This window comes from Tyto alba, unplaced genomic scaffold (genome assembly GCF_018691265.1).
Source record: "Tyto alba isolate M040663 unplaced genomic scaffold, T.alba_DEE_v4.0 Super-Scaffold_23, whole genome shotgun sequence".
NCBI lineage: Eukaryota > Metazoa > Chordata > Aves > Strigiformes > Tytonidae > Tyto > Tyto alba.
Window position 1 is genome coordinate 11,037,981 of NW_024881297.1, and position 21,916 is coordinate 11,059,896.

General features: G+C 38.7%; 1 protein-coding gene across 4 annotated transcripts in view; it reads right to left on the reverse strand.

The window, feature by feature from the left end:
• GAB1 (GRB2 associated binding protein 1) overlaps window positions 1-21,916 on the reverse strand; it is a 102,582-nt gene that overhangs the window by 7,965 nt on the left and 72,701 nt on the right. For 3 of the 4 annotated variants that reach the window (XM_042796527.1, XM_042796526.1, XM_042796528.1), the window contains exons 4-6: window positions 15,774-16,378; window positions 13,393-13,478; window positions 12,881-13,184 (exon numbers count right to left, since the gene is read on the reverse strand). In XM_042796527.1, the coding sequence (XP_042652461.1) occupies window positions 12,881-13,184; window positions 13,393-13,478; window positions 15,774-16,378 (995 nt within the window). The remainder of the gene's footprint in view (window positions 1-12,880; window positions 13,185-13,392; window positions 13,479-15,773; window positions 16,379-21,916) is intronic. The other variant, XM_042796529.1, reaches the window with a different exon arrangement.

Sequence of the window (21,916 nt, forward strand, 5' to 3'; positions counted from 1 at the left end):
ATAACATTCCATATTTGAGGAATATCTAGCATGACAGAATAGTCATATTTCAGGTACCCTCAAAGAAATTAAATCCTCTTTAGTCACAACATTACTTTGCAAATAGCAATACTCTTGGGATGTGTCCCATCCACCATGCATCTCCCACTTGAGAAGCCCCAAAAATCTTTTTCCACACTGTGTTTGTTAAACTGGTTCCCCAGAGGTCTGTATCTGGCTGTACCAAAACCACCTCTGACCTTGCAGACCCAGGGGGACTTCCTTTCCAAGCTCCCAGCCTGCATACTTTCCCCCACCACGGCACAACTCAACCTCCACCACAAATGAACATGTCATAAAATTACATTCTCTAAACCTTTTTAAAATTGTATATACCTATATACAAGTGCAGTAGATGCACTAATCAGTCCCCATTTTGTTATGCTATCATACACTATCATGCTCTTTGCGTAACATTCCCCTATGTTACACTATCACACAACATAACACTTCAGATTAATCTAGTAACAAGGTGGAGAGTACGAACTAAGCGAACATTAGAGTCAATAAGCTCCCTACAGGCAACCTCTCTCCCAAAAAGTAAGTCCTTGACCAACTTGACCAAACTCTGTGAGTGTTTCAGGTCACACTGTCTATTTTAAATCAATATGATCAATAATGCAAAATAACACTAACCTTTCATGAAAGTGTATCTGACAAAGTGGTAATGTTAGAAAAGGTGAGTGCCTTCAAGTGGTACACCAAGAATCCATATGAAAGGTAAATCTTTACAATAAACCAAATGAAAAGTCTAAGTCTGATAATGTTAGAAAGCTGTCCTACAGCACAAAATGGAAAAGGTCTCGTACAGACTCAGATGTGGGCTGGTATTACTAGCAATGAGTGAGAATGATTTGTAAAAAAGTAAACCTGGCAACAAACACCAGAAGTTTGCAAATCTCTACCCCAAGGGTTTTGCATATGAAGTGCTCTGTTACTGTTATCACTGAAATATTGGGAATAATCAAGTAACAACAAGTAAGGTAAACAGAAAGGTTTTGTACTGTATTTCAACTTCTGCACAGTGCTTCTGAGAGACCATGCAGGTAAGACAAAATTTATTTATTTACTAGTTGTGCTGCATAGAAACTCCCTTAAAAAGAAAAAGCTATGAAAGGATTTTCACACAGACAGTTCTTTCCAGTTTCAAAAATCAGATGCTCCCTTAAATGGCTCGAAGTGCTGATGGAAAGGCCAAGCAGTTGGGCAATGCTGACCAAAGACCCAGATTGTAAAGTGGTACACAAAGCATTTCTGTAAAGTATGCTGTTGACTGGAGCTAAGTCAAAAGCATGACCCAACATGTTGGAATAGTTCATTCTGAGCTGATTCGATATTTTTAAGAACCTTGCCTACAACTCTATGATAAAAGCTTGCCTGAAAGACCAAGATCTTAAAATCGATTGAACAAATGTGGAAGTTAAATTTCAAACACCTTTTATTAAGAACAATTTGATGCCTAATATCATCACCTATTCATATTAATTTTATGTTCCACAGTTTTCAAATCTGATTTGAAAGAAATTTGGCCCACTACAACTCAGTTTAAAATGCCAATCGATGCACTGACATACAAGCACATAAGTACAGTGAGAAATCTAGCAGAGGTAACAGAATTGATGAAATTATTTAACAAGTGTATACTTCATAATCTCTCTGCTCTTATAGCCAAACATCAGCTGAAGTGCCTGAAACCCATAATACAGAAGACAAGCTCAAGAAACTCAGGGCTATGATTCATTATTTCTACTTCTGTTAATGATGCTACATGGTCTTGTGCAGCTAACCTTCCGGAACTACAATTATACCCATTTGAAAAATGTGGCTATTATGTAACTGCCTGCCTCATACTTAATTTACCACTTATAAACCATTCTGACACTTTCAGAAAAGCTATATAAATAAGGACAGTTCCCTACAATATTTCTCTTCTGCATCAGACAAGAACATACAAAATGTTCCAGCATAAAATAAACTCACTGAGCTTTCATCTCTTGCTGCTGAAAGACGGTTCAACCTAAATAAATTTGGTGGCAAAACAGCCAGCCACCGACCAGCCAGGATAACATAATTCCTCTAGTTTAACATATCACAGAGAATTAAAATGTTTGTGCAGGGTTTATTTTTTCCTTCCCACAAAACAAAAAACAAAAGGGCTAATCTCTGTTGAGGGGCTTATTCTGTGCAACAGAAAAGACCTTGACACCAGGCAAAGGAGAAGGGCAGGGGAGATCAGAATCACAGAACTGAGGTTACTTATATGTGTCTGTAGTGCACAATACCTCCAGCCCATTTTTGCCCATTTAAGAAGATAAAGTAACATGAGCTAGGGCAAAGAAAGCCCTTAATAACACCCCTCACTCTGTCAAAAGATGCAGTTTTAATAAAATCATTAGGAATTTTAAAAGCATTAATTTTTATCTAAAAACTGACAGTTCTGTCACTATCTTAAGCCAGATCTGTGAAGAGAAATAAGTATTTTTTAGAACTTAAGAACTTTTTTAGAATCTTAAGTATTGTGACTGAAATTCCTGGTGCTGCTCATAAGCAACCTCACTAATTTTCTCCAAGAGAACATTCTAGTACCTCCGAGAAGCAATGGGCTGAATATAGTACGGAACAGAAAGTGCCTCACATCTGTACAGCAGACTGGTCTGCAACATCAGTTCTATTCAGAAATAATCACTAAAGGTAAGCGTCATAGGGTGTGAAGCTTAGTGAAGGTAAAAGGACAGTAGGTCCCTATGAAAAGCCTGACTCCAAACAGCATTCCAATGCCAGCAATACTGACGGACACAGTTCCTGTGATTTAGACCTACAGGCCCAGATTTCATAGAACCATAGAATGGTTTGGGTTGGAAAGGACCTTACAGATCACCCAGCTCCACCCCCCCTGCCCCGGGCAGGGCCCCCTTCCCCCAGCCCAGGGGGCTCCCAGCCCCGTCCAACCTGGCCTTGAACCCTGCCAGGGAGGGGGCAGCCACAGCTGCTCTGGGCACCCTGGGCCAGCACCTCACCCCCCGCACAGGGAAGAATTTCTTCCTCACATCTCATCTACATCTACTGTCTTTCAGTTTAAAACCGTTACCCCCCACCCTATCCCCACACTCCCTGACAAAGAGTCCCTCCCCATCTTACCCGTAGCCCCCCCCTTTAAGCACTGGGAGGCTGCTCTAAGGTCTCCCCGGAGCCTTCTCTTCTCCAGGCTGAACCCCCCCAGCTCTCTCAGCCTGGCCTCACAGGGGAGCTGCTCCAGCTCCAGATTGTCTTCATGGCTTCCTCTGGACCCACTCAAGCAGGTCCGTGTCCTGATGTTGGGGGCCCCAGAGCTGGACACAGCACTGCAGGGGGGGTCTCACGAGAGCAGAGTTGAAGGGGAGAATCCCCTCCCTCGACCTGCTGGCCACACTGCTCTCGATGCAGCCCAGGGCAGGGTTGGCTTTCTGGGCTGCGAGCGCACCTTGCTGGCTTGTGTCCAGCTTTTCATCCACCAGTACTCCAAGTCCTCCTCTGCAGGGCTGCTCTCAATCCATTCTCCACCCAGCCTGTATTTGTGCTTGGGATTGCCCCGACCCATGGGCAGGACCTTGCACTTGGCCTTGTTGAACTTAATGAAGTTTGCTCAGGCCCACCTCTCCAGCCTGCCCAGGTCCCTCTGGATGGCATCCCTGCCCTCCAGCATGTCACCCCACCACACAGCTTGGTGTCACTGGCAAACTTGCTGAGGGTGCAGTCGGTAAATTTACCTCATCTAGTGTTTAGGCACTCACATAAGATAATGCTTTTAAATTACAGGCCTATTCTAGGAAAGATAAATCTGGGTTAAAAAATATAGGGTGTATATATATATTTATATATATTTTTTTTTTTAACTGAAAAGGAAACAAATTCGGTTGCAACACCAACCTACAAGGGAAAAAATCCCAAGTAACTTATGGCAAGTGAAACCAAGCAATCAAGAAGTGAAAATTAGATGTTTGCACTGTTCAGTCAAGTCACCACCTGTGAAATGCAAAGTGCTACAGTCAGGATAGAGAAACTCAGCTTCTGTACATTCTATCAGACGAATACTGTGCAAGGGCACTCTGAGCTGAAAAACCACTAATGAAGTCTATTTTTCTAACAAATAGATGCTTGTAAAAACTGCCAAGCAGAACAAGCGATTATGGATCTAGCATTAGAGTGCACTCAGATGGCATGAATTCTGCTCCTGGCATTTCAGTGTGTGTCAATGCTGCCTTTGTCTGAGAAGTCATCAGGAGAAGAGTTCATTTCACATGTTTGATTTTGTTTCAAATAACGGTTTAAACTGAAAAACGTTTTGGTTTTTCCATCGGTTAATGTATTCTCTCTGTTTTCCATGAAACACTTGGAGCATAATACTGGGGGGGGAAGGGGTCCCACTGCAGCAAATTCCTGCATCAGAGTAGGTGGGTCTTAACATTTTTGGCTTTGAGGACATAAGCCACTCACTGAAGAGCCTCATTTGTTTTCAGACTATCGCCCTGAAGCACTAAGCACTAAACAAGATTTCTGTTAAGAACACTCCTTTTCTGACTGGCTGCTTGCTCCGTGGCTTGCTGGCAAGGGATTTTACATCAGGAAATTGCAAACATCCTCACGAAAGAGGCCAATGGTCTATTCAAATACCAGCTATTTAGGGCTTAAAATTTTAAGGTAAATCTACTAACGTGACATAAAATTTAAGAAATGTGTGATCTGTTAATGCTGTTTCCTGGCCAACAGGACTAATCCTCATGAGACAAGGAGATCAGACATAGGAATGCTAGAGCAGTGCTTTACTTGGAATAGTGAGGAGGAGAGCAAAAGGCAAGAACAGCTACATAAGTGCCCTGCATCCACAAAAGTACTTTCAGAGAGACATATGTTAACAGTAGTTTCTCATTTCCATTTAAAAATACACCTTTCCCTCTTTTCTCTGAAATTTGCACTGAGGTCCAAGAATTCCAGTACTCAGAACCAGTGTAAATTTTTCCTTAAAAAACAAGGCTGAAGCTCACAGTCTTATTCCCACAGGGTTTATTATTTGGTTTTCAATTCTGCAGAATAACCTCCCCCTTTCTTTCTCCACCTCTTCCTCACCCCAGTGAACTCTGATTCCCAAGTATATGGTTTTCAGCACAGAACTCTACAAATATCCTGAATTTGCTTTTCCATCTCTGTTTTTATTAAGACTATTTCCTGCCAAGGTACTTCTAATTAAAAACATGTATTTAGTTATACAACATTCATATCCATTTCCATACCAGTATCCACCAACGAATAGGAATATCAATAACGTGCTTAGTTCTAGTCAGTGATATCACATGGATGGGGATAACTACAGTCTCTTTAGGGCAATAAAAACAAGCTGAAATCAACTTATTTGTTCATTATTATGAAATATAAAAAGCAGTCATCTAAAGAGAGGCTCCCCAGTTTTCTTAGACATCTTTTTCTCCTCAAAGTAACTTCTCTCAGAGCACCGGTACTTCGAATGCTCCAGAAATTAAGAATTAATTGGATAAAAAATCTGATTATAAAGAAGTCCAATTGCATCTGACAGCTAAAGTTCACTGGTATTCATAAAATATTTGCCAAATGCCATAAAAACTATTCAGAAAATACCAAAGCTATTAATCATCCAAATACTATTCGACTGCTCTAATTTGCAAGTAACTCTATATGTCCGTATTTAAACAGCCCCCAAAGCACGATGAACTAAAAACATTAAATAACAAAGACATTGTCTTAAGACCAAAGTACAGTGTTCTGGCATGTTCATTGATTAGTAGTTTAAAGTGGCACTAAGATTCATGAAGGCCAAGGGATACTACTTGAGATCACCTCCCTTTTTTTTTAAAAAAAAAAAAAAAAAAAACAAAACAACAACAACAAAAAGCTAGCAAGTTTAACTTGTTCACTGGAAAAAAAATCAAGCATAACATTAAGCCTATATACAAGCCAATGGAATGGCATGACTATATGTATATGAAAAACTGTTTCCTTAAAAAGGCATTAAGCACACTGGGAAGAAAAGTTCAATGCCTACTCGTCCTAAAGCCTGAGAAAATGAGCGATCCTTTATTTAAGAATATGCAAGACAATCATAATAGTGTAGAACACTGCAGTGTTGCCAACTTCTAATTAATATTATTATTAATGTCAGGTCCTATTGTCACAAATATCTTAACTGTTTCTCTGAAGTTTTATTTCAGGATGGTGTGGTGCTTCTGCTGTATCAGGATGTGCAATATGTTCACATTGTCCAACTCAGACACTCAAACATGTATATATTTAACAAGGAAACTGTTCACTAGACTATTTATAACTAACTTCATGATTAATGAGGGTTCTTAATTTCCTTAACAACTACCTACTTTGCTTGGGATTTTTACAGCATCATACTATACTACAACAATGGGTAATTATGCCAGTCACCCAGAAGCATCACAGTGGGTCCCGTGGGGGCCAGAATGTGGCAGATGCTTCCTGCCACGTGAAAGCTTTGTACACAATTACCTCTTCAAAGTGGGCCTATGATCTTAAATAAAGAAAATGGAATTTTCTATGAAGTTAATCTGTTTGGGAGGTGCTCATGAGTAGTCATGGCAAAGATACAGCCACATAGTTGTGGTCTTATAACATACTAAATGAGAAAAATCTACAAGAAAAACAACTCAATAAAATTTTTAACATTTTTAAAACTATCACAAGTCCCAACTCTATGAGAAATTTTTTCCTCTCCCTTGATTTATTTTGTTTTCTTGTTTTCAAGGTGCAAGTGGGTATTCTGTTGGCCTGAAAAAGAAATGTGTCCATCACTCACTGTCTCTAAATTCTAGTTTACCACTTGCTGGACTGGAAATTACCAGGGCTAAGCAGCAGTCCCTTTTATAGGCAACCGTATGAACTCAAGTTACAAGAAGCATCTCAGAATAAATGCTGATATACTTTTGTTGAAAGAGAAGCCTTTTGTAAAAACATAAAGGTGAAAATGCACTACACTAGCTATGGGTTATTTTTGCCATCAGCAAAATAATCTGTGCAATACAACCGAAAACTAGGACTGAAAATCTTGTTTAAAATCATCTTGAATGAAATTAAACTCTAGCAATATTTGGGCAAATAAAATTGCTATTCAAGACAAATGGAGCAAAGTCCAGTACCATGTTGTAGGCTGGGAATCCCAAGTTCTTTACTGCTTCTGTCAGCAGTCTGCTTAGTGATCCTGAGCGCATTATTCTATCACAGCTTCCCATGACCCTGAACTAGGATCTGTGCTGAACTGAACTCTCTAGGAAAGTGTTTTTAAGTACTATGGATCAACAGCATTACCCAAAATGGCAGTGTTACACTATATTCAAATGAATGAGATTTAACTTTTTATTTTCATTCCATCATGGTCATGAATTGTTAATTCAGCTGTATTTCCATGGTTCATGTATTTCTTTTCAGAACCTTGAAAAACCCACCTTGGTACAGAGACATGCTACCCCTCAGAAAAGTGACCAAGTAGGTAGGGCATCAAACTGAGACTCTGAAGAACTAAGTTCCTCCATCACTAGTTCCATCACTGACTTAACTGCTTGATTCAGATATTGAAAAACTACATTTTGTCAATTGAGATGGCAAGCACATATTTCTTAAAAACTTTGAACTCTACAGATGAGATGTACATACCACACACACTCAAATGTTACACAGCTATAAGGAATCCTTCTGTAGAGCTCCTAAACAAGTGCTTAAAGAACTTGTAAATCTTATTTTGTAGTCGTTTGGTTTTAAATCTTTCTTTAAGATTATGAGCCTCGCCCCCCTACCCCTGGAAATAAATCACGGGGAAGAAGGGAGTCATTATCATGCTCAGAGGCTCACAGACAACCCCCCTCTCTCCCATGCTGCCTCCTGACATAAAAAACAATTCACAACCTACCCCTTTTAGTTTCAACCATGCACTTTCCTTGATCTCTGACTTATGTCGTATTTCTACTGAAGATTAAGATCGTCTAGACTCACAGACCTCTGCCAGGCCTAAGACCTTCTAGTGGACTGCCAGCACAGACACCCGGGACCTGCCTGGCTACGCAGAACGGTTCCCTGTGGAGCAGCGAAATGTTCACTACAGTCCTGCAAGCTGTCAACACGATGGAGATCACAGGATCCACTGCCTCATATCACAACCCTTTTCAGATACTGTGAAGAGCCCCAGGGAAAGCACGAGGTGGAGCAGAAGAGAACGTGGCTGTTCTTTGCTGTCTTAGCTGTCTAGGAAATCTTCACCTCCCTGCATTTTTGGGCACCTTGAATTCTACTGCTCCTTCTTGGATAAATAGTATTTTGAGGAAGGAACATGTGACTGTCAAAACAAATGTCACATAATCACTCTGTGGCAGAACCACTCACAGTCTTTGAACAATTCAGAGAATAAGAACCAACTGTGTGGATGGATGCAATATTTCTTCTGCTTGAAGCCTTCTGCTAGCAGCAATGCTTCCAATTTAGCATCACAGCTACATGCAACCGTGGCAAGCTAAAGCAGCCAAAAAGCAGAAACACAAAATCAATATAAACACTGTTTTCTTATAATAAAAGAAATAGCACCCTGAAAAAAAATGAATTAAAAAAGAGATTATTTTTGTCATTCAGTTACAGGTGAATGCAGAAAAGCACCTGGGCAAGCACTTTCCATTTTGTCCCAAGCAATATATCACTTACCTTTTGGTATGCTTCTCTAAAGAAATAGTAAAGTGCTTTGATTCAAGTTATTGGGGCAGGAAGCCAACACCATGTTTTGATATTACTTTCAAGACTTCCAGAAAGTACTGGAAGCTCCCCGCATTTACAGAAGCAGCTGTGAGCTAGAAAAATGAAACTACATGAAAATGTAGTGTAATCTCAAAGCTATCTATTTTAATTAAAAAAAAAAAAAGTTTTTTTTTAATCCATTTTCTAAAACAAAGCTCTTCTAGAAATTGGTGATAAAAAAGACACAGTGTATCTTATAGCTCACCATGGCTCCTGGCTCAGGCTACTCCTACAGGCAGAAAGACTGAAGAGCCTCAGGCTCCCACAGCAGGGTTGCACAAATACCTTCCTCAGAAGAATGCACACATACTTTAGTGAATTTTAGACCTATTTACTTCCTACATTTAGTTTATTCATGTTATTGTTTTTTCATAACTCAGTCCTCTGCCACAGATGCTACTTCTATATAACAGTACCTATTGTAAAAAATTTGGAGAATCTTCACAATTTAATAAGTTATCTAGAACGTCAGGTGCTTAGATCAGAGCTGTGAAGACATTCACAATACAATCACTGCTGCTGATAGACAGATTGCCAGATCCTTGCTGCCTGACACGTTATTCTTCAAAGACAGCAGAACCAAAAGCAACTGACAATGTATTACATCTCCGGTTTACAAAACAGGAACAGCAGAGGGGACAGCAGGCTACATGCAACAGAATGGCCACTGCCATCACAGAGTCCTCCATTTTCCACCCTTGTCAAACTATACTGCCTGTAAACAGGAAGCTCTTAAACCAAAGAAAAATAGAGGAGGTACTAAGCATACACATTTGTAAACATAAAGCAGTGCATTCTTTCTTTATGTGCTAGTTTCACTGCATTATTTGTCAAATGCATTTATAGCACTGCACTTAAACTTCCCTGGCCCACACAGAAACATTACTGAGCTAGAGCTAATGCTCACATGAATCGTGATGGTGGTGATTCTCAGTAACAAAGATAGTTACCAGAGAGTAATTGTTACTTGTAGGCAGTGCGAACAGTACTTTTGCAGCAATCTGTAACCAATAAAAAAAGATACAGCAGCTTCCTCAGGCAGAAGATGAGATGGACCCCTGTGTACCTGGTAGCCTTATCACCACCACATCTGATCTCTGCAGTAACACCATCTTTTAGAGAAGCAGCACTGGTCTTCAACAGAAATTCTTGAACCAATGGCATATTAAAAAACCCCTCAACACTTAAAGGAGCAATACCCAGAAGGTGACTATTTTATGTACCATTTCCTCCCCTTCTGTGTCTACCTAAGTCTTCCTGAATATACCGACAAACCTGATATTTTCTATGCACTAATTTGTAGCAGAAGAGCTTTGTAGTACATTTATATAAGCAGAAAGAACCTGATAATAGATGCTGCTCCAAGAACTTGAAAGCTGGAAAAGCAACACAGTAGGATATAAAGCACACACTCGTTTTAGCTAGGTAAGGGTCCACCAAAACAAGAGTTTTTATCCTATTTTAATTCAAAAGGAACTGCAGTTTTATTTTCCCAAAGGTATTTCTGGAAGGAGTTATTTGCATGGACAACTCAACTACTGAAATGGGAATTTCAGAATTACCATCCTGATGTGTCATCATATCTGCTCTTCACAACAGTGGAAGACTTGCAGTAGTACACTTCATAAACTTTGTGAAGGTCTTGAGCTAGCACGAATGGTAATGATTCTGATTTATCACTGAGGGTTTTATCTTAGTAACACACACGCAGGCTCACTCCATTTTTTTCAGACCCTAAACATTTACTATACAATATTCACTTCTGGGGACAGTTTTACTTTAAAATTATTTTATCTTCTAAATTACATTAAATATTATTATTATTTCACAGTGATAACAGCTTCTAAAAGTCTACAGGCAAACAATATAGCCAGTCAATCTGCTCAAGAGGTATGTTAGTACATCTAAAAATCCTTTCCCTGATCTTACCTAGGGCTTTCTAGCTGTAAAGCATTTGAGGACAGAAGCAAAGCAGGAGACTTACACTCCACTTTTAGAATGCAAAACACTAATTCAGTTCCAAGAAGAGAGATGCAAGAGCAGGGATGCTGCCCCAGCAGATATCTGTGCAACTGCTTTGCACTGCCAGCAGCAAAAGTGAGAAGCTTTTCAACATAGAAATTTACTACTTCTGAAGGTCAAACATTTTACCAGTAAAATACACAAACTGGCCAGTCAGGGAAAATATTTTAAAGCACTTCAGTGTTTATTTTGAGCATATTTTCCAGTATCAGCCTTCATCAATCTGTTACTGTCCAGTATTTCTTGAGAACTAAACAAAACTACTGTCTGGTAGCACAGAAACAATTAGACACAAGCAGAGAGCCAATGTCTTGAAAAAGGCCATGCCTTGTTTTCTGGAGGTGGACAGCCGGAATGAGACATGGTACTTGCCATTTCACACTGAGGTCATCTCTATCATAATGACATTATCTACTTCACTTAATTACAGGATGTTTTCACTTAGTGGCAAAAATACTAATTTAAGAGCTTAGTTAGTGAATATTTTGAATCATCTGAATATTTCCCACCTAGTTTTCCCCAAACTGAAGTCAAACATTCTCAAAGCAATTACTTTTTCAAGTACATGATATTAAAAATAAGACTTACTCGAAGACAAAATAGTGCAGATGTTTGACCTATTGTTCTTTGGTTCTCACTTCTACAAGAAAGTTAGTTATCTTGTCTAAAAAACAGCATAGTTGGGAAATAAGTTCCTTAAGTATTTACCTGTAGTTCTGATAGGGTGGCTGCCAAAACATTTTAGATTAACTGGAAAGCCTAAGCTATTTATTAGTGATTTTCTATACAAGTATCTCTTACAGACACATAGCAACAGTATCTTCTTTGTTTCTTAAGAACATGGTCACCCAAATAAACCTTATTTTAAGGAATAATAAACCCAGTATCCACCAGATTCAAGTGATTAATTTTTTTAGGATAGCTTTGAAGTGGTCCTCTAAAATTTGGTGGGTTCTTTTTCAATTTTGTCCTTGAAGGTGTTGCAGCTATCTCAGACTCATAACAGGCATCTTCCACACATTCAGCAGTTTAAAATACTTCCACATAAAGCTAGTTTTCCTTTTGCTTTATGACTCAGTTTATTCTACCAAACCCTACAAAGGTAAGGAAATTTTTGCCTACTGCAGTTCATACAAATTTCAATAAAAGCATGGCACCCAGCTCCCATGATAAAGCAAACATATTTTAAGAGCTGGCTTGAAATAGCAGTTCCCTTCTCCCATTTGGATCCCAAGGAAAATATGTATGGTAACCTCACAGCCCACATGTTAAACATCTTTCTGTGACTGCCTCATGTGGCCACTAACACTTAAGCATTAAGCAGCTCAAACATCAAGTGATTTTCCTTGCTTTTACAAACTGAAATGAGGACTTAACATTACCTACTTAGTAGTAAACACTGTTTCTTCAATCTAATTCTTCCTTCATTTGGAAGAATTACTCTATGTAGGAATTTCTAAGGCCATTGCATACTTTGAGTAGGACTAAAAAGTGGCACAATATACAACTCATTCTTGCTGTAACAATTCATTTCCTCTAACAACTTTTACATCAAAAGCAAATACCTAAAATATTTAAATAAGTTACTTTTAACCTTTACTTCATACAATGAAAATGTGTACGGTTCCTGTACCAAGCACTATTATGGCTATAAATTTGTATTATATCCAATGCCTTGTGTGCTCTCTCTCCATTACAACTCGGCTAGCTGTCTTCTACGTATAAGGACTAAAATTCACACTTCTGAGCGTTAGCATTTCCATGTAATTTTTTCATTAGTAACTACAGCAATAAAATTTAAACATATGCTTGTATTTGGCATTTGTTATTGTGGTGTTTTAATACGGTTAAAAATAATCTTAGGATTCCTTTATGTTAGGACTATCTCATAGGATAAAAATTATTCTGTCAATTTCTAAAAATGTGATAACTTTCCACTAATCAGAAGTTGGGAGTGCTAATCTATTTTCTTAGATGATAAAAATCAACTTCTACTGGACATTTTCCTCACCTTTTCTGTCTGGTTTGAGGTTCCGATCCACCGGCGGTGGCTCACATTCTGCAACAGGTACTGACCGTCTGGGAGGGGTCTTTGGACTGGACCTGAAACCCATGTGAGCAGGAGGAGGGACTTGCTTTCCAAATAATGGAAAATCAAACGTGCCTGGTGTCATTGGTACATAGTTTGTTTCCTGGATGGGTTCAGTGAAGCTGCTGGAATGCTGTCGTGGAGGAGAGTTGGGATTCATTGGGACATAATTTTCATCTAGTTCTTCACTTGAAACACTTCCCACTGTCAACATGCTTCTGTTTTTCTAGAATTAACATATATTTCCTTTAACAAAATAAGTTATGCAATCAGCTGTGAATCATATGAGCTTTTTTAACCTAATCTACTCAGATTAATATATTCTACTGAAACTGAAAAATCATAGAACATCATACAGCTTGCTTTCTTACACGGGAACAAAGAGCATTCAAGCACTGTCACTGTCGTCTCTCATCAGATTAAGTCATACTTACAAAGTGGTTATGGAAGCCCTCCAATGAATTAGATCTGTCATTCGGAAACGTTCGTGGAATATCATAACAGTCTTGAGAACTAATTTCTAAAGAAACAAGAAGAGAAAGCGGCTATTTATCATCCCTGCTCCTGTCACTTGGCATCAGGCATCCAGAGTCTGTTGTTATTTACTGTCTGCTTCTGAGAGCATACAAACACATCTCCTGAAGCTGTGGCCCATAGATTTTATCTATACACTGGAAAGGACTGTGTTCACAAACAAACTTAACACTCATCAGTCACAACCTGAAGCTCTTATAGTGGCATTTTTCCATGGCAAGGACAGAAAAAGTTACTTTAGTTACTTTTCCTTTTAAAGAAGCAGTAAAGTCTTCCTTTCAAATAGGCAGGTGTAAGAATTTAGTGTAAGACTGGATTTTGAGATACTGGGCCCTCATGAAAAACCTATTCTAAAATAGATAAACAGCAGATATAATTTAGGGTCTGGAGAAAGATTTTCTGACTGAACACCCTTCCCTTGGAAAGTGCTCATTCAACATGACTCGAATTGTTGCAGGAACAGGTGAATTCCTGCTCTCAGCTCCCCAGTGTGGCCTCCACGGCCTTGCAGTCTGAACAAACTGCTACAGAACCAAAGACCTCTCCATTTTCAGGGTCCTGGCTCTTGGCAGTCCGCAGTAAGAAGGTCCTCAGCTCGGTGGCTGCTTCTCTGGTGGACAGGGGTGTTTGTGAGACATGGGGCTCCCAGGTCGCACGTCCTGCTCACCCATGCAGGCGACAGGCATGCCCCTCCTCCGGATGCCAAGACAGGAATTGTAGGCAAACTCTGGGTTTTATCCCTGCCTTGCCCTGAAAAAAACCTCTGTAGATTTTTTTGGCATTTCCACCTCTGAGGAAAAATAAACACTTCTGCTATTAAGTGCCAAATTAAAGCAGTATTTTAGAAAGGCTGCTCTTCCCGAGGTTGGCAATCTCAGCTTTAGTGTAGGAGTACTCATTTATAAACAGCAAAATGAGGGAAGATAAGCAAAGTGGAGCAAACAAGGGTCCTTCAGGGTGTTACTTTGTAAATTTAAAACACCAACCACCACCAATATTATTACACTTAGCCTACAAAATGAATGATGAAGAGGATAATATTATCTGAGTGCTTGTATGATCACATCCATTCTGCACACTGCCTCCCCTAAAAGCCCTGTCTCTGTCCCCTTCCTTGTTTCAGACTTCCATCCAGTACCTAGCACAACTCAAACAATTCTCCTTTAAAATCCCCACTAACATTAGCATCAACTCTAACCAGTTTAAAATTTCACTTTAAAAATAACATTGTAATGCCCCCCTGACTCAAAAACCTGAAGAAAAAAAACCCAAACAAAGAAGGAAAAAAAAAAAAAAAAACCAAACAAAACCCCCCAAACAAACAAACAAACAAAAAAACAAAACAAAAACACCAAGCCTCTTAGCCCAAGAGTGATTAACAAGACTGGAACAACTGCCTTCTGTAATAATAAATATCAGCTTCCCAATCTCTACCTCTTGCTGCATTTCTCGAGTTTAAATATGAGAGAATAAGAACAGGAACAAAAACCCAGAAGGAAATAAACCCCAAGAAACACCAAATTCTTTAAGTAGCTCCACCAGATTTGCTAGAGCCCAAAATATACCCAGCTGCTAATTAAAAAAAAACCAACCCCAAACAAAAAAACATTTAAAAAATATACTAAGACATCTGGAAAACCAACATTTAGGTGACTGCAAGGAACAACTTTAATTTCAGTTAAAAATGTCAGTATGCATATCTATCACAAGGAGAGAAATAAAGGTTGGTGGCAACGATCACCAGATCAGGGTTGATCTCAAAGCTCTGGGTATACACCAAGTCCCACTGACCTTCATGAAACACTTTCCAGCTTCTGCAGATTTGGACCACTATAAACTAACCTTAATTTGGTCATTCTGAAAGACTGACAACAACAGTACTGAACTCACCTATATGAGCTTATTAGCAAAAAAAAAAAGATGATTAGTTCTTCACTGCTGTTTTCTAAAGACGAGTAACATCATCAATACGTCTAGGTCTTCAAATATTTTTAGCTAAGACCGAATGCCACAGTGCAATATACACCCCTCACCAATATGCTGTGCTTTGCTGTTTTGATGGTTTCCTTTAATAACCTTCTCTTTTTCCTCTTTCTTATGTATTTTAAGCAGTGTGTCCACAGACTGCTTTGTGAAGGGCTACACACTTGTTTTTAAAGGCTGGGAATGCCCCTCGTATCATTCAGCCCATTCGTATAATTCGTATCACATCATTCATCACAAGATTATGTCATTTAACAGAAAAATTATTGAAGAGCATGATAAAATAAGAAATACTGACCTTTACGAAAGATATTCAAATCTACAGTTGAAATGGTATTACTGCGTGAGGGTGGCATTCCTGCTGTAGGGATGCAATAACTACTATCAGTGTCTGAAGCAGTGCGACTAATGCTACATGTTTCCACAGGAGATCGATCTGCAGCGTGGTGAGGTTTTGGCGGCCGAGGTGGAGGAATATCTGGAATAGTCTCCAGTTTTGAAGTCTGAGACAACGTTCCCTCGGGAAAAGTTCGTGGAATCTGGTAAGTACCTCCAGGTGTGGGGGGAATGTCATAGCTAATAGAGATGTGTCTCATCTGTGCATCTAATGAAGATGTTGCTGACGGGGTATTGAAAACATGTTGGTCTCCTTCTGCATCAGTCCCAGATGGAGATGCTGCCTTCGGTAAAACATCCTGGGAGTAACTCCTAGGCAGGTTATAAAGGCTGCAGTCCGCCAGTGTCAGGCCAGTACGAGAAGGCGGAGAGTCATAGACACCTTGCTGCTGAAAAAAGCCATTCACAGCATGCTTGCTCACTGATGGAGCAGGATTTTTGTGGGAGGGCACGTTATCATTGCAGTCTGTTTCAGAAGAGCTGGATTTTGCTGAGTCAGCATGAGATCTACACATAAGATTTTAAGATTGAAATGTTGATGAACATATAAAGAAAAACAAACATTACAAATAATAAACACAACATTTGAAATGTAAACAGCTAAAGAGTCTATCAGTCTTCCAATTTTTTTTTTAATGACATGCAGGAACTCAATTATTAAACAGTAGTACGTAAAGAGGATCCTAAGTAAGTACATACATACAAATCCATGCATGTGAAGCAGATAACACAAGTGTGGAGCTTTAACAGCAGCTAAACAACAAGATGATGTTTCATAAAGCAAGTGATTTCCACCATTCTGATTTGGAGCAGAGTTTGACTGGGGGCTGGGAATTTTTTATTTATTTTTTTTAACCCATGCTGCAAACTAGCAGCACTTTAACAACACTGTTAAAGGTAAAAATAATACACTCAGTACTTGGGTTTACAGTACTTGCTAGTTCTAATCAGTATGAAAAAAAAATTAGAGGGAAAAATACAATTGCTTGCAACACCCTTAAGTGCACATCTAAAGTTATCTACTGACCATGTAAAACTGGTTTGAAATACATAAAGGAGAAAGAAATAATAGCTAAGAACAGAAATAGGAAGATAGCATGCTTTAGGAAGAAAAAAAAAAAATCTATAGGATGTATGTGCAGCAGAGTGCTTTTGTCTTGAATGCAAGTTAAGGCAATGGTGTTACATAAAACTGCACAGTAGTTTACCTTTGATTTCTTTGGAAATTCCATCTTTTATGAGTATAGCACTCATTAATATTGGTACTAGCCAGTACCAGCAAACTTACATGGAAAGTAAACACATTGCAAGCCTCTCCAGTTACCTTGCTCCAGGCAGAGAAATTCTGTTATCAGTCTGACTCCTTGCTTAAATGAAAGTCACGACAGTGGCAAAATACTAACACAGGTGGAGTTAATGCAGTCCATACACTTTTCTGATCAATCATACCATGATATTTCCTACTTTCATTACCATAATACCACACCATTGTGTTAATTTATACATATTTATGTAAATATTTCAGCATGTGTGTCTATCAATGAATAGATGCTATACTACTCTTACTAAGCTCTATTAAGCAACTGAACCATGCAGTTTACATAACTTCTGAGGAGTAACCTACATAAAAATTAACAGCATGACTATCACAAGAAGCATTTTAAGAAGCTCTTTATATCAAAGTGATCACAACCAGAAATTATTATTCAAATTTCAATTTGTCAGTTAGATCACACAAAACTTTATTTTTTAAGGGACAGCTGGATTTATCTCCTGGGGTTCTGGTAAACTGAGGAGAAAGGAATCCAGTTTAGCTATTCATTTAGGTTTCCTCTGCAGTCATTGGAGAAATGGAGACTGTGTGAAACACAATCCCTTCTTCTTAGATATCCATCTAAACCCGATGAATCACTCCCAAAGTGCCTCTCTGCCAGCTATCAAGGGAACTGACGTGATTAGCTTAGACCGGACATCTGCAGTCAAGAAAAACGTCATTCACCTAACCAAGTTGGGTTTGTTCTGTTTAATAGCAGAGATACAATCTTCCATCTGTCCAAGTGGCTTATGAAAGTTCTTCTCCAGCTATAATTATATCATCCTTTTCTATTAGCTTGTTCTTAGTTTTTTTGGTGTGGGTTTTTTTTCATTAGAAGTAGTACACAAATTTTGCTCTGGTTATTATTTTAAACAGAGATTCAAGTTCTGCCTCACTGGTCAGAATTGGTTTCTAGGTGACTCTGAACATTAATCTGCAATTAGTTTGATAGACGCCTCCCCCCACACCCCCACAGCACCCCTCCACTCCACCCCCAAAAAGAAGAAAATATTTTCTTTAAGTATTTATCCTTGGAACAACCGAAGAAGTGAAACTTCCTATATTCCTTACAATATTGCCCATCACAAATGTATCTCTTGATTGCTAAGTTTACTTTCTTTGCCTCAGAGCTTCAGAAACCACTGGAAGTTCAACACACAAAACAATAGAGCACACAGGACTGAAGGAACTACATGAGGTTACAGAGTGCATAACAAATTGCAAACATACTGTGTCACTAGTAACATGCTGATCTTAGCCCCTGCTGCAGTCCTTGCTCTTTACTCGAAGGATTCATTCAGCATTTCCTCACTTTCTAGATGCACTCTTCTAGTTCTGTGGTATTCATTCAGACCAAAGTCCCAGCAAAAGTCATATGTGTTTTTACATGAGCACATATGGCTGGGATTGTGATTTGCATTTTATATGCTATAAAAATAAAGTTTGCAGTCTCAAGAAGATGAACACTTACAATCAGTTGTCAAACCAAAATTATTAGTTCCAGTTCACTAGGATATACTTTAAAATGAAAAAAAAAAATCAAAAACTCAAGAAATAAAATAGAAACTCTACATTTGCCTTCTAAAAACATGCAGGAAAATATAACCAAAGCTCAAAATGCAACAACAGCACACGTCCGATGCCAGTGCTTAAGGATTACCCATCATATGTAAGCAACAAACGCTATGATTTTTAAATTTAGGAGTTCTTCTGGGTCTAAGTGAATGCTGCTGCTTCTTTTTTGACCACAAGCACTTGTGAAAACAGAAGACTTTCAAAAACCATGGCACATGAGGCAGCCAGGCCTGTCATTGCTCAGCTGACGGCAACAACTTACATTTCGTTGTAAGGGGGCATTTTTTGATTTACTTCATGTTTTTAGAAGTAATCTTTTGGAATCAACTTCTTAGTCTATTGAAATAGTTTTCAAAATATGAATGGGTTATAACCATTCTGACTTTGTAAGACCAAAAGTTTTAAGAGTCTGAAACACAGGCCAAGAGAAGTCTGTGACAAAATGAAGACAGGGAATTCAGTTTCTGAAGTTTAACTAGTTTTCGAAGTCAGTATTAACCACTGATCATGATAAGAACACCATGTACAATGTTGAAAATCTACACTGCATAATTGATTCATGTTACCTCAAGGAAATTTAGGTTAGGACTAGTGTTCACAGACAGACCCTACTCCTGCTTTAAAAAAAAACAAAAAAACAAAAAACCAAACATTTCAGATGCAGGATGCTTGATGACTTCTGTACTTAAGAAAGGTACCTGAAAATCTTAATTTTTCTCATGCACTTCATAACAGCTCAACAAAAAAAATCAATTTGCTTAAATATTCCATTAACAATGGGTTATTAATATAAGTATTAATGATTGTTATAGCTCAGTTTAAATTAATGGCAAAGTTGGATATAACACAATGAAAACTCCTCACAACTTATAAGCAGAAGGATGACTGGGACACAAATTCAGTGTTATCACATTTGGGCATCACATATCTGCAAATTATGTTAAGTGGCCAAACCATTCCTCACTCAGAGCTATGACTGGACACCTCCTTCCATATACCAAGAAGAGATAACTGCTGATCTACCAGGACTGGCCATAAGAACCACAGAGAAGAGGTGGGGTATTGAGGCAGGGGAAGCCAAATAAAAAGCCTACCCTCTGCATACTAAAAACTACTTGCTGATAGAGATCCAGGAAAAAAGTTTTAAAAATGTTTTAGTCTGAGGGGTAATCATCCCATTTTTGAATATGCTGTATTCAGTCTGGCTTGACCACTCCTCCTTCTGAGCTGATTCTTCTCCCATCTGCAAGAATCAATCTGACCAATTAAACAGAATACTACAAAGTGGCAGCAAAACTGCTCTCATGTGCCAGCAATCTGGGACAGAAACAGCAAGCACCGTAAAAATGTGGGTAGAGAAATAAATAAATATGAAACCAGCTGAATTTCCAGAAAATGGAAACCAAAGTTACATAGTTTTTCTGTTAAAATTCACAGAACACCATGCAAGACACATCTCAAACAAACAGTATTTTCAGGCAAGTTAATGGCTCTGTGATTAATCTCTCACACATTTTCCAAGAATGGCTACTGTTCACTCACTGCAGTGGAATCTTTTTACTTTCAAAATCTTCTAATAGCAGGTATTCCTGCCCTTCTTCCGAGAGAAAGGGTGACCCTTGGCTGGTTCATAGACATAGAAAAGATGAGGAAGACAGCATTTAGTATTTCAATATACCTCTTGAATTAGCCAGAACAGTAAGGGTTTTGGAAACAGTGTTTGGTTGCATTTTCTTATTTAGGATCCAAATATGAACATCAAATTCCTACTAAATGCTACAGCTGAACAATGATCTTTCTCAAGTCAACAGTGATCAGAGTACAAAACTCTTATAGACAAAAGACAGTATGATTATTACAGCTGTAAGGGCTGCATCCAAGATATTCTCACAACAGTACATGGTGCATTGCATGACACTGTAATGAAACATTTCAAAGGTATTTTTAGTTCTGAAACACTACAATTCTCAAAAATTTCAGAGGCAGCTCGGATACTTCCTTTATGTTTCAGTTACCCGCCTCACCCAGAAAAGAACTCCAAAGCCTTGAAATGAAATTCCCAGATTATCTATAAAGTAATATGCAAAATTAGAACAGAAAATGTTCCCTCTGTATATAGACAACTTCAAAGTCTAAAGGGAAAACATCATAGAATTAAGCCATTCAAGTAACAATACCTGCCTATTTAATTACATCTATTGAGCTTTGTACTTTACACTAAGGAAAAAGGTTGGACGAAATACACAGGTAAATTGTTCCAAGCCTGGAAATTAATAGGAAAATGATGCAGCCATTTAATTTTTTCTTCACCTTCTTCATTCTTATGGATGCAGATTGGGGTAATGCACAGAGTGCCTTCTAACTGATCATCATCTCTGTAACATCCTACGAAGGTACACTAAGCTCTAATTCCATAGGAAAAGGTCTATATCTTCTATATTCAGGCCCAAATCCAGCAGAATACCTACTGTACCAGACATGAAACATAAGCAGTCCTTTTAGGTGAAACTGAAACTCCAGCATAACTATTATTCTGATTTTTCATTATTACAGTCTTCTTAATAAAAGGACATAGCTATTTAGTGAATTTAGTTAAGTATGATACTCTAAGCTCATATAATTTCCAGGTAATCACAATGCCAATGTTTCACTGTCTTCAAATATTCCTATAAAAATGTCATTCATTTAAACATTCTCTACACTCCCAAAGACTCTGTTCAGCTCTTTCTCAATTCCTTCGGCATTTTATCTCCATTCGACCTCCTTCCTTCCCCACCACTCAAATATCTCCCTTGCTATGTCACCGGTGTCTTCCTCAAGAAATTTTGCAGGCTATTCATGGACTCTATACCTTGATGCATTTTGTGCCCCCCTTTCATAGTCTCCTCATACTTTACTCCCTCTACTTTACCCAACACATCACACAGCTGTGGAAGACAGGTCATGAAGTCAATTATACATCCCAACCTTGATCACTCCTAACAACACACTTCATACGGTGGTGTTAGTAATCCTCTCTGTGCCCATCCCTCGCAGAAACAAATGGGCACTTAGACACATTTATGATGAGCCAGGGCACTGAAATTAAAAGTCAAGATTTCTCTGCCAAGCTGATCTGGAAACAATACCAAACTTTTTGATAGATTTTGGCAGGA